The sequence below is a fragment of the Piliocolobus tephrosceles genome, chromosome 15, assembly GCF_002776525.5.
Source record: "Piliocolobus tephrosceles isolate RC106 chromosome 15, ASM277652v3, whole genome shotgun sequence".
In the NCBI taxonomy this organism is placed as follows: domain Eukaryota; kingdom Metazoa; phylum Chordata; class Mammalia; order Primates; family Cercopithecidae; genus Piliocolobus; species Piliocolobus tephrosceles.
Window position 1 is genome coordinate 80,967,933 of NC_045448.1, and position 12,847 is coordinate 80,980,779.

The window sequence follows — 12,847 nt, forward strand, 5'->3', positions numbered from 1 at the left end:
GCAGCAAAGACTGCTGAGCACAGGGAAGTTGGGAAGGTAAAACATATCATGTGAAAGACAAGGAACTGGGTGTTTACAAATCAACAGTCAGGTGGGCAATAGAATCCCAAAGACTCCAAAGGCTAAATGATCACTGATCCAGCCGGCATGTTCCAGTCCTTGCAAATAGCTGCCTAAAGGCGTCTGGGGCTGCAGGGGCAAACTGAGGCAGGAGCTCATGTGCACTGTGGGGCAATGCACCTGAGAGAGCAGAGCAGCAGCACCAGAAGCCAAGTATGGGCTTTACCACCAAGGCCACCTGTCCCAACTGCAGGCCTTTATTTTATGAGATTTGATTCTGATGAGCATGGTTTTCCCAAGCTCTTAGCTGAATTTCAGTTATATTTCTCTGAGGCTTTGAAAGTTTATGTAGGTATGCCATATAGAGTGTAGTTTTCCTTAGGTTCCATAAGGAAACCTGTCTTCTTCAAAATAAAACCAGACTCTCCTAGGCTTGGCACTGGAAAGAGCATCTCTGGATGAGAAGAGAAGGTCGACCCACTGGCCTCCTCTGTGCTCTAAATCAACTTTGGGCTGCAGATCCTCTTCTTTGTCGCTGCCTTGTGTGCTCCACTCTTCTGTTCAGTGGATGGAAATCTCTTTCACCTGATGCGTCATTAGCACTGCTGACCAAACTGGATTTTACCAAATTAAAAAAATAAAACTCAGAAAAACTTCAACATTCTGACTTACTTTATTATATTTCTTTTTTTTTCTTCTCTTTTTTTTTTTTTTTTTTTTTTTTTTTTTTTTTCCAGACAGGTTCTTGCTCTATCATCCAGGCTGGAGTGCAGTGGCATGATTTGATCACAGCTGATTGCAGCTTCAAATGCTTGAGCTCAAGGAATTCTCCTGACTCAGCCTCCCGAGTAGCTGTGACTACAGGTGCACGCCAGGGTATCCAGCTAATTTTGTTTAAAAGTGTGTTTTTGTAGAGACAGGGTCTTACTTTGTTGTCCAGGCTGGTCTTGAACTCCTGGTCTCAAACAGTCCTCTCCACGCAGCTTCCCAAAATTCTGGGTTGACTTATAAAATACATGTTTTTGATCCTGTTATGAGAAGTCTGTAGAAACGCTGCCTCTAGAAAATGTACTGTTCACACTCCAAGATATTTCTCTATAGATGGATATGTACATACACATGTGCACACACACATCATATCCATTTAACAGGGCTCAGCCCAAATGTCACCTTCTCTGTTCACTACAGCCAATTACAGTTTCTTATTTCTCTATGTCAGGGCTTTTCTAATAATATGTCCCCAGTCCTTGTAGTGCTTAAGGCTTTAGGCCATGGAAATACCCCTTAATATGCACCATTTGTGTAGCATACTTATGTAGCTGTAGGCCTAGCAGCATTATCTAAGGAGATTGCCTGTGTAGACACTGGAATTTCCAACTGCTAGTTCCTTTCTAAGTCATGTTGATTAGGTTTCTTAAAGAAGATCTTCAACTCTAGATTCAGGGAATACTCGATTAGATTGGATCACACACACACACACACACACAGTGTATTCACCTTCTGAAAGTTTATTAGACAATGACCCAAGATGCAAATATTTAGTTACAATTTTAAGCCACACTGAAGATCTTGTTTAAACACAAAAAAAATCACATGCTTGAAGAATGAAGAGTGAACACCAAAGCATCCACCCCAGGCCTGTTCATTATCTCCTGCACCTGCACCTGTATCTGTTGGCCTCTTGGGTCTTGTGCTGGTCATCCTCAGGCTCCAGAGGCCCTCTGCACGTCTTCTCAGGGTCTGATTAGTATGATAAAGTGATTTGTTGCCACACTGTGGAAAATCTTTTTCTGAGATGGTCACGCCTGCATTACTGCTGCCACCACTGAGGAGATTGCTGTGGTGATGCTTTCATTTGGCTTTTACAGCTTGGCATTGTGTCGTCCGTGAGCCTAGACTCTCTCTCTCTCTCTCTCTCACTTTCTTTCCTCTGCTCATTATCTCCTCTGAGGCTCCTCTTTCTGACTTCACAATTCCATCTCAAACTTTATATCCTCTCAGGGACCCTGACTTTAGCTCTCTAGCCACAGGGTCTCAGTCTCACTGGCCCCGTCTCTCTTCTTCAGCCTTGAGGACCTTGCATGCCACCCAGTTGCTACACTTTGGTCTCACATCCTCCCACTCAAAAAGGGATGGAAACTGAGGCTTCTGGGGCAGATCACTGGGGTCAGATTGGGAAAAGCCTGGAATGCCACACCAAGGAATTTGCATTCTTTAGGAGGTATATAGACTGTTTTTCATGTTTTCAATTCCAAGCTACAACTTTGAGGATTTTTAGATTTTAGAATACATGTCATTTGGGGAAGGGCTTATAGTCTCTCAGGGGACCATCTGGGAGAAAAACCACACAGTATGATTATTGTATTTAAATAAACACTGGTGTTGGTTCAGAGCACTATTCCCTGTAATCGCCTACTTAAAGCAGTATGCAATGCTGGAACAAAAACGTCACCTGTTTTCCCCGTATGGTTGCTGAAAATGGATATTTACACTGACACAGTACACTTTTTTCAACTTGGAAAAATATATCACCCTTTTATTTTCATGCAGATCATGGAACTATTTATTTTTTAATGTGAAGTATGATCGTGGGCAGGTAGACTGCTGGATGTGGAAAGGGAACCAATCTCCCATCACTTTCTCCTCAGGCGAAGCTGAAAGCTCAGCCTGTTGCCCACGAGGTTAGCTGTCTAGAATCCACAGAGGGCCATCCCTGGGCAAAAATGAAGAAGTAGGCAGGGGCATTTCTCTATGAGCCTGCTTTAATCTTCTCATTCTCTTTTATGACCCCCTCTCCAGGCCTCATTGCTGGGCAGTTTCCTCCCAGGCTCAGTGCCTTCAAGCAGCTCAGAAGCCTATGTTTCCTTCCTGTTTGGTCTATTTATATTCCTCCTCCAATCCAACACACTGCCCTTCATTCCCTGCAACAGTGATATTGAGATTTCTCCTTCTGTCTAATCTGGATTCAATTTCATACCAAACCAACTAGAAATGGAGTTTAGTTCTCCCAAGTGAATAGGCACAGTTTCTCTTGAGCTACAGTCTAGTGTGGAGTGTAGAGTCCTTTGATGAGGAGTTCTAACACTAATGAACAAGTTATTGCTTCTCTTTGAGGCTTGATTTCTGTAGCTATACAATGATTGTGAAATATACAGTAAGAGCCACAAAATAGCCTTTACTCACACAGCACTTTCAGGACTCTAATGGAACCCCACACATTTCTTCCCAGATTGCTCTGAGCACTCCCTGGTGTTTCTTACACATATCGTAGAAAACACTTGACTTGGCAGTACAAGATCTCTGCCATTGTCTTACTCCTTCTCACCGTAAGCCCACATAGCTGTGCCACCAGCATCCATGACAGGCTCCACCACTATTTGCTGAGCATCACCAAAGTCCCCATGGTTCCTACTGGTCCCGATTTCTGTGTCATGGCTGGCACTACCCAATGTTTCTGGCAAGGGTTGCCATGCCTGATGTCTGGGATCCAGCTGCTGCTGCCAGTTCTGCCTCTTCTGCTGCCAACCCCACTCTTTTCATCCTCCTGCTGCTTCCACCAACATTTCTGCTGCCATCGCCAAGATTACGGCTGCTGCCGGCACTGCAGCTTTGCTTCCCTGCTGCTCGCTTGTTGCTGCATTGCCATGGGCATCAGACAAGGGTTCAGGGGCCTAGGCCAAATGGCACTGTGGCCACTTGTATGTCTCCCTCCTGGAAAATGCAGGCTATCCAATAAAGGGGAGAGAGGAACAGGGCAGAGCACTATAAAAGACAGTGAGCAATTGGTAAAGATAACTGGGATATATATATTTTTTTTCGTCTTTCTAGACTGTGGTTTCATACGATTCAGTTAAGACTACTTGATCCCAATATCCTTTCAACACTTCAGCATCTGTGAGTCTTTTCAGTGGAGACCCAGAACCTCTAAGTGGATGGAATAGGGCAAGTGGTATAGGCTTGTGGCAGATCCCGGAGGAGAACCAATGCCACTTGATTTTTTTTTTTTTTTAATCCATGGCATTCCCTGTGTGAGACTGTGCATGTGTGCTTTTGTGTGCATGTGTGTCTCTGTATCAGGTGTCACTACTACAAGTTTTGCAGAGCAGGGGTTAGTTCTCATTATAATCACATTAACCTTCACGCATGCACTCTGATGCCAAGCTGTAGGATTCCATAAATGTTTGATGAGAAGTTTTTTTAAGGTTTTCATTCATAACATTTTTTATTATTAAAAGCTACAAATGACTAGGAACAAAGTGCTTAATGTTCTCCAGCAACTCCACCCAGTCAGCACATGAGAAGTTACCAAAAAGGGACAAGAGAAATCAAAGAGATGCAAGTGAACATAATGTCACCACCTTGACTTTATTGTACTTAAAAAAAAAAGAGAGAAAAATTTTCTCACTAACACAAATGTGTTCTGTTGTTCATTAAATATTGGTGATGTGGAAAGGGACATGGGAAATTTCTATCTGTGCAAGCCACAACTTAGGCCTTAGCTCCTTTCCCGCTCGAGTTCAGAAATCTTTGGATATGATTGTTAAGATTTGGGTAACAATAAACCCAAAATAACTGTATTTACCTTTATTTTCATGCATCTTCCCTTTAAGAACCTCAGCCTTTTATATTCTTCCCAAATAGCTTTAGAAGTCCTCAGAGGATCTAAGTTGTGTTTCTAAAATCAGCTATTTTGACAACTGTATGGATCTTTGACTTTTTCCTCCTGCTCCCTCAGAACACCACGGTGAAATCTACAGCAACATCTAGTACCAAATTTAGCATCCAGGTCACTGGTGCCATGGAGAGCGTTGCCACTGATGCTTGTGCCGGACAAAGCACCTCGTCTCTGCTAAGGATGCTTATACTCGAGGCTGAAGGTGCCATTGTTTCCATCTATCAGTGTCTCCAGGAACTTACTGAAGGGTCTTTTCATCCTGGGAGCGACCTATGGTCTTGTCTTTTCTCAGTATTTGTCATCCTACCTTGCCTGAGTGCCATTACTTCAGGGCTAAGAAAGAAGATGCTCAGTGGTTTTAATTAGGTTAAGCTAATCCCTCCTGGTATGTTATCCTTTCAGGAAACCTAATGCCTCACACTGATAAAAATGCACCCAGTGGATCTTAAAAAGTAGTAGAGATTGTGCCAGGTGTTGGCCTCATTTGAAAGGGAGGATCTGGCTTTTCCTGGAAATAATAACCGCCTGTTTTATCTTTGCATCAGATCAGCTCCTTCTTCTTCCTCCCTGCTCCTTCTTTTCCTGACCTCCATTCCTGTGGATTAACTAATTAGTACAACAAGCACCACATAGATGAGGCTTTATAGCAAGGGTAGAAAGAGCAGATGATGTTGGGAACATGGAGAATGATATAGCGAATTAAAACAACAACAATAACAACAATATTCAACAGCAACAAAAACCAGCAGCTGCCTCCCTTCTGCTTCTGGAGGGAAAACTTTGAATCAGTTTGTAAAGTTCATTGAGATGTAGAGAGCGTTGGAGAAATAGAGTAGTAGTATTATTACATTCAAATTGCATGGTTCTCCCTGAAATCTGAGAGTGAATATAGTGTAATAAGAACACAAATCTTCTTCCTGACTCACCACTTCCAAGCTCTGCAACCTTGGACAAGTTGCTCTCTCTGGGCTTCAGTTTTCGTATCTATCACAAGGAGAAAATATTAGTGTCTGTCCCATAGACTTGTTAGAAAAATGTAGATGAAGAAAGACCTGTGTAATAGAATTGTGGCTGATACAACATTAGTACTTAATAAATATTAGCTATGCCCTGAAATTTGCTATTATAATTATTATTTAGGCACTGCCACCCACATTGAGTTCTGCAGTTTATTTGGTTTGATTATTTTTCCCTAGAGAAGGCTCATGGCTTTTTGGCTATTAAGCATTTTTTTCCTGTTGGTATTTTAGAAAGATATAAAACGGCATCTCAGAAGGGCCTCTAGCTATTGGAAAGGTGAATCGCCCACTGGTTTAATTAGAAGAGATATTTTCAGGTGGTGCCCTGAAAAATGAGATGATGTTTCTTGAAGAGACACTGCTACTGGGGAGATAGCTTATCATGGTGTGGGTATCCACAACGCCGGGAGCCAAGTTCCAGGAATAAACCGAGCTAAGAAATATATTCCGAATATTGAATGTGATTATGAGGGGTAGGGAGCCTGAAAACGTATGACATTAAGGCAATTTTCTTAGGGACAGAAAGTCATACTCTATTAGGTCTTTTGGCCTCATAAAGTGCTCTAGGCCTCTATAGGCATTTTGTGTTTGTAAGGGTAGACAAGATTGTGCTGAGAACCTACCTAATCCCCATCCCAGTGGCTTAATAACACAAAGAGTTATTTCTCACTCCTGATACCTGCTAAGTGGAAGCAGCTGCAGGGGTGAGTCCTGTGTGTCTCCTCCACTTGTCAGCCCAGATCTCCAGGCTGGTGGAGCCTCCACCTTTAATAACAGCCATTCTCAAACTTTTTGATTTCCTAGATTCCTTTACATTCTTAAAAAATATATAGAAGACATTTGTTCATATGAGTTATAACTATAGACATTTACTGTATTATACACTAAAACTGAGATTTAAAATGTTTATTTACTCATTAAAAGTAAGTATAGAGCTAATACATGTTAAGATAAATAACACTTCATGGAAAATGACTATATTTTCCAAAACAAAACAAAAGAGCGACTTTGTTTTGCACTTCCTTGTCTCTTTAATGTCTAGCTTAGTTAAGGACAGCTGGATTCCCATATCTGCTTCTGCACTTAATCTATTGCCATATGCTTTTTTGCTTGAAGAGAAAACCTAGGCTTTCACAGAAATGTGATTATAAAAGAGACAATCTCTTGAACCTCTGTAATGGTCTTAAGAAAGCTCAGGGGTCCTTGGATCACAGTTTGAGGACTGCTGATGTAGAGCTTTTCCAGTCACTGTGGCTGAGAACAAGAGTGACAGTTCTCCAGCTCTTTAATATCAGAAGGAATGTAACTCACTTTAGCTTATAATTCATTGTGTGCAACTCACCACATGATCAAGCCTAACCTCAATTAAGGCTGGGAAATACAGGAAAACAAATGGAGTAATTGATGAGGAACACTGTTTCTGCCACAAAATCATCCACTTAATATCTTGGTAGTCCTTCCTTTCCTTCCCACCTCCCTCCCCAATTACTTGCTTGCCAGTGAGTTCTTGGCTTTGTTTCTCTTTTTTAAAATGCTGACCTGTAGGGTACTGAAATCAAACTCAATGGAAGTTGGTTCAGAAAATGGGATATCAGGGAGAGCTGAGGCAGACTGGCAAGCCCTGAGCTGCCTTTATTGCAACTGTGTGACACCTTCCTCGTATTCTTTTCTATCATTGCTATCTACTGTCCTGCTGTAGCTGTGTTCTCTTGGGCTATTTAACCCTCTCAAAATTAAAATTATATTAGTGTTGGGTATTTTTTGTGTCATTGAGATTCAAATCCATATGTTCATGTATGACCATTGTATTCACATAAACTATTTTCTCAAAGCAGTTCTTGGATGTGAAGTAGAGATGATTCACCTTGGGCTTCTGGAACTTTCAGCATCCATGTCTACCTGAGGCCTTCTCTTATCCAGTGCTCTAGGCCACTGTTGCCCAAATATTAGCATGTATATGAATCACCTGGGGCTTTCGTAAATGCAGATTCTGAATCAGTAGGTGTGAGGTGAGACCGAGATTGTACATTTCTAACAGCCTCCAAGGTGATGTGGATGCCATTGATCCTGGATCACATTTTGAGTTATAAGGCTCTAAACCCAGTCCCTAACTCTGGGAAGCCATTCCTCTTGATGGTTTGCCTCTTACTCCAGAAGAACTTTGGCTAATCTTCCAACTCTAGCCAATCATTCAAAACTCATCGTGAATCCCATCCACTACACACTTTGTACCACCAACATATCTGAAGACGTTCGTCTTCGCGATAGAAATATGGTGGTTTTATGGTTTCTAACAGCTGCCCAGAACTTGGTATGATGAATCCTCTTTCCTACTTTGCAGTAGCTCTCTTAAAATTTGCTGAGAGTCTATCATTTTTCAGTTGTGTGCATTTACTTACAAATACGAATTTGGATTTCTAAGGTTCACTGTGCTTCATAGCTAGTAATCTCTCTTCTGTGCCTGGGCTGGTGCCCCATTTAGCAATCTAGGCTTAGGAGAAAGGAGAAAAATGTAGGTTGGTTTGGTGCTCACACATCATGCCCTCTTTTAATTATGGTGCTAGTGGATGAGAGAAATGGAGAAGGAATAGATGAGAGTCTCCTCACTTGACACAGCTGAGCTTCACCCCTGGTTAGCTGTGACTGCTATTCAGCCTCACCACAGTTAGGTGGTGGGTACTACATGCATTGCTGGTGAGACACACATCTGTGAACAGATACCTACTTGTGGTGATCCGTTTGGTCACATCCTTCAGTTGGTAGAACCATACTTACTTTCTTTTAAGCCTCAAACTAGAGTTGTATTAGAAATACAGAGGCCCCCAAATTTACCTTCTCAGAACTTTAAATCCAAGCAACATTTGATGTTTATCTTATCCAAAATGAGGAACTCAAGAGAAGGGGGAAGGAGAACTGATACTTCTTGTTCTACCCCTCTCCATGAGATTTTCTGTCCCAATTTCTGGTTTTCCCACTCTGGTGGTGTAGTGCAGATCAGCTAGTTCGCTCGCTAAGATATACACTGCGAAGGGGAATAGAATGTAAACCTTCTCTTTTCTTTCCTTGTTGCAAACTTCCTCAATCTTTTCAGGTTATCCTCTTCATCTCAGGGTAGAAAAATATGTTCTTTCATCCTCCCTAAGAGGTGATGAATAAGGCAAAACTGCATTTAATAAAGACTACAGTTTCCAAAAATGCTCCTACCTTTCTCGCCACTCTGTCACTTATATTGAACAGGAAAGCGGGGGCGTGGTTGGTGTGAGAAAGGGTTCTTTGACAATTCTCAGAAAGCCCAGCAGGAATGGAGAGTATCTCATAGGTCCTACAGGACCCTGAACTTCAAGGGGAATTTAGTTCCTTTATTCTCAACACTGGGCCTGTAATATGAGTGCACGACAACTGGAAAAATCCCAATTGACTGCCTGTTAGATGTGTGTATGTGTTGCATCAGATCTGTTCATCAGTTGAGTGAAGATTCGTGACCAATTTTTGTTTATCAAAACCATATCAAGTGGAACTTGGACAGATGAATGGTTTCTATTTTTTTTCTCAGCTGTTCTGGTGCTGTGTACACTGTCAGAATTAGGTCAAGGGAAGGTAGTTATTCTAATTTGCTAACACTTGCTCTGTCTGAGAATGTTTAACGCAACCACATAGAGAAAACAGACATATTTAAAAGATAATGCATGTCTGTGACATGTGCTCTTCCTTGACACATTTGTGTCACAGGTGCCAATTCCTGCAGTTTACTGGTGTTCCACACCTCAGTTCTGCAGCTACAAAAGGTGATGAGTGGAGGCTGTGCTTGCCTTAGCTGGGGGCAGCGCTCACCAATCAAAGATCAAGCATACAGACTGGCAGGAAGTTTAACAATTCCCTTTCCCATCCATGGAAATTCAAGCTCTTTTGTCATCACATTGTTTTTATTTCTATGTGATATAGCTTGCTGAGCCTCTCATGAGATTTCAAATATGAAACTGATCAATTAGTTAAAAAGCAACTTAATTTTTAAAAAACTCAACCTCATCACCCTGCATCACTTCAATGTGGTGCTTTTGAATACAAAAGTCTCAGAAGTAGCCTCTTCCACCCAATTAATTCTGGACCAAAGAGATCATCAGAGAGCAAGGTTGCCCCAAGGTCTGTGCTCCTTCTTGGCCTCTGTCCATCAATCTTCTGGATCAGTGGTCTTCAAGCATTTTGACTCAAGCACAACCTCTTAAAGAGTTTTGAAATACCATGTACTGTCTCATATATTGAAACAGAAAAATTTTGAGATAATCATCTATTCACATGCATTTCACATGTCATAAATACTACAGAGACCTATATACTCTTTCCCTAGCTTCCCACAATGGTAACATCTTGTAAAAGTGTAGTACAATATCCCAACCAAGATGTTGTCTTTGATACAGTGAGATACAGACTACATCTATCACTACAAGTATCACTCATGTTGCTCTTCAATAGCAACACCCACTTCCCTACCAGCCTCGCCCTCTCCTTATCCCTTGACAACCACTAGTCCGTTCTCCATTGCTATAGTTTTGTTGTTTTAACAATGTCATACAGGCCAGGTACGGTGGCTCACGCCTGTAATACCAGCACTTTAGGAGGCCGAGGCGGGCGGATTATGAGATCAGGAGATCGAGACCATCCTGGCTAACACGGTGAAACCCTATCTCTACTAAAAATACAAAAAATTAGCCGGGTGTGGTGGTGGGCACCTGTAGTCCCAGCTACTCGGCAGGCTGAGACAGGAGAATGGTGTGAACCTGGGAGGCGGTGCTGGCAGTGAGCCGAGATCACGCCACGCCACTGCACTCCAGCTTGGGTGACAGAGCGAGACTCCGTCTCAAAAAAAAAAAAAAAAAAAAAGAATGTCATACAAATGGAACCATACAGTCTGTGACATTTGGGGATTGGGATTCCTTACTTATCATTATTCTCTGGAGATTCATGCAGGTTGTTCAGTTGGACCATTTATCCATTGAAGGACATGTGGGTTGTTTCCAGGTTTGGTCTATTATGAGTAAAGCCATGAAAAACATGTGTATCTAGTTTTTGTGTGAACACAGGACTTCATTTCTCTGGGATAAATGCCCAGAAACACAATTTGCATGTTTAGTTTTTTGTTTTTTTTGTTGTTTTTAAATAAAGTTTATTTTTTAGAGCAACTTAAGGTTCACAGCAAAATTGAGAAGAAGGTACAGATATGTTCCCTATATCCTCTGCCACCACACGTTGTTTAGTTTTTTTAAGAAATTGCCAGATTGCTTTCCGGATTAGCTGTAACATTTTACATTCTCATCACAATGTATGAAGTAATCCTGTTTCTCTGAATTCCTGCCAGCATTTGGTATTTTCACAACTTAAAAATTAGCCACTCTGATAGGTATATAGTGATATCTCAGTGTGATTTTATTTTGTGCTTTCCTAATGACTAATGATGTTGAATATCTTTTCATGTGCTAACCATATATCTCCTTGGTTGGAATGCCCCTTCATATATTTTGTCCATTTCTAATTTCTCCTGCCTCAGCCTCCCAAGTACCTGGGATTACAGGCATGCACCACCATGGCTAATTTTTGTATTTTTAGTAGAGATGGTGTTTCATCATGTTGGTCAGGCTGGTCTCGAACTCCTGACCTCAAGTGATCTGCCCACCTCAGCTTCCGAAAGTGCTGGGATTACAGGTGTGAGCCACCATGCCCGGCCCGTAACTTCTTTTTTAATCCTCTTAACAGGACCTTTCACAGAGCAAAAGTTTTCAATTTTGAAGTTCAATTTATGTACTTTTCCTCTCGTAGATTGTGTTTTTGGTATCAAGTCTAAGAACTTCTTTCCTAGTCCTAGATCCTAAAAGTATTTTCCTATTTTTTCCAAAAGTTTTATATTTTTCCATTTTGCATTTGAGCTGTGATCTATTTTCTGTTAATTTCATGTAAGGTGTAAAATATAAGTCAGGCTTCACTTTTTTGCCTATGGAGATCCAGTCGCTCTAGAACCATTTGTATAAAAAGCTACCTCTTCCCCATTTAATTGATTTTGTACTTCTGTCAAAAATGTGTCCATTTCTGGGTTCTCTGTTCTGTTCCATTGTACTGTGCATTGATTTTTCCACCAATATGACAGTCTTGATTACTGTAACTATAAAATAAATCTCAATATTGAGTTAAATAGATTCTTCCCTCTTTAATCTTCTTTTTTAAAATTGTTTTCAGTATTCTAGTTCCTTTGCCTTCTCATATACATTTTAGAATAATGTTATTTATATATACAAAAGTTTTGCTTGGATTTTGCTAGAAATCATGTTAACCAGTATATCAATTTGGGTAGAACTGATGTCTTTATTACCTTGAATCTTCCAACCAATGGACACAGTATGTCTCTCTATTAGGTGTTTAATTCCTTTTATCATCATTGCATAGTTTTCAGTCAACAAATTCCGTATATGTTTTATTGGATTGACATATAAATGTGTTCTGTTTTGAGTGATTGTAAATGGTGTTATATTTTTAATTTCCATGTCAGGTGTTTATTACTAGCATAAGAAATAGAATTATGTTTCATGTATATTGTATCCTGCAACCTTGCTGAACTCCCTTATGTGTTCTAGGAGTTTTTTGTAGATACCTTAGATTTTTCTAGGTAGACAATCCTATCATGTGCAATATACTTTTTTTTTTTCTTTTTCAATCTCTATGCCTTTTATTTCCTTTTCTTGCCTTATTGAACTGGCTAGAACACTATGTTGAATAAAAGTGGTGAGAATAGACATCCTTGGTTTCCAATCTTATGGAAAAATCATTCAGTCTTTCAGCATTAACTGTAATGCTGGCTATAGTTTTTTTTTGTTTGTTTGTTTTGTTTTGTTTTGTTTTTTTTTTTTGGTAGATACATTATATCAGGTTGAAAAAGTTCCCTGCTATTCATATTCTTCCGAGAGTTTATTTTTAATCATGAATGGTTATTGATTTTTGCCAATTGCTTTTTCTGCATCAGTTGATACAATTGTGTGAATTTTCTCCTTTAGCTTTTTTTGTATTTTATTTTATTTTATTTTATTTTATTTTATTTTATTTTATTTTA

General features: G+C 40.5%; 1 protein-coding gene across 7 annotated transcripts in view; it reads left to right on the top strand.

The window, feature by feature from the left end:
* Nucleotides 1-12,847, top strand: part of CTNNA2 (catenin alpha 2) — a 1,159,566-nt gene that overhangs the window by 641,787 nt on the left and 504,932 nt on the right. The window contains exon 8 of one of the 7 annotated variants that reach the window (XM_023224973.1): nt 9,267-9,287. The exons of the other annotated variants lie outside the window; for them this stretch is intronic. Coding sequence (XP_023080741.1) covers nt 9,267-9,287 — 21 coding nt within the window. The remainder of the gene's footprint in view (nt 1-9,266; nt 9,288-12,847) is intronic. 7 annotated transcript variants of the gene reach the window in all.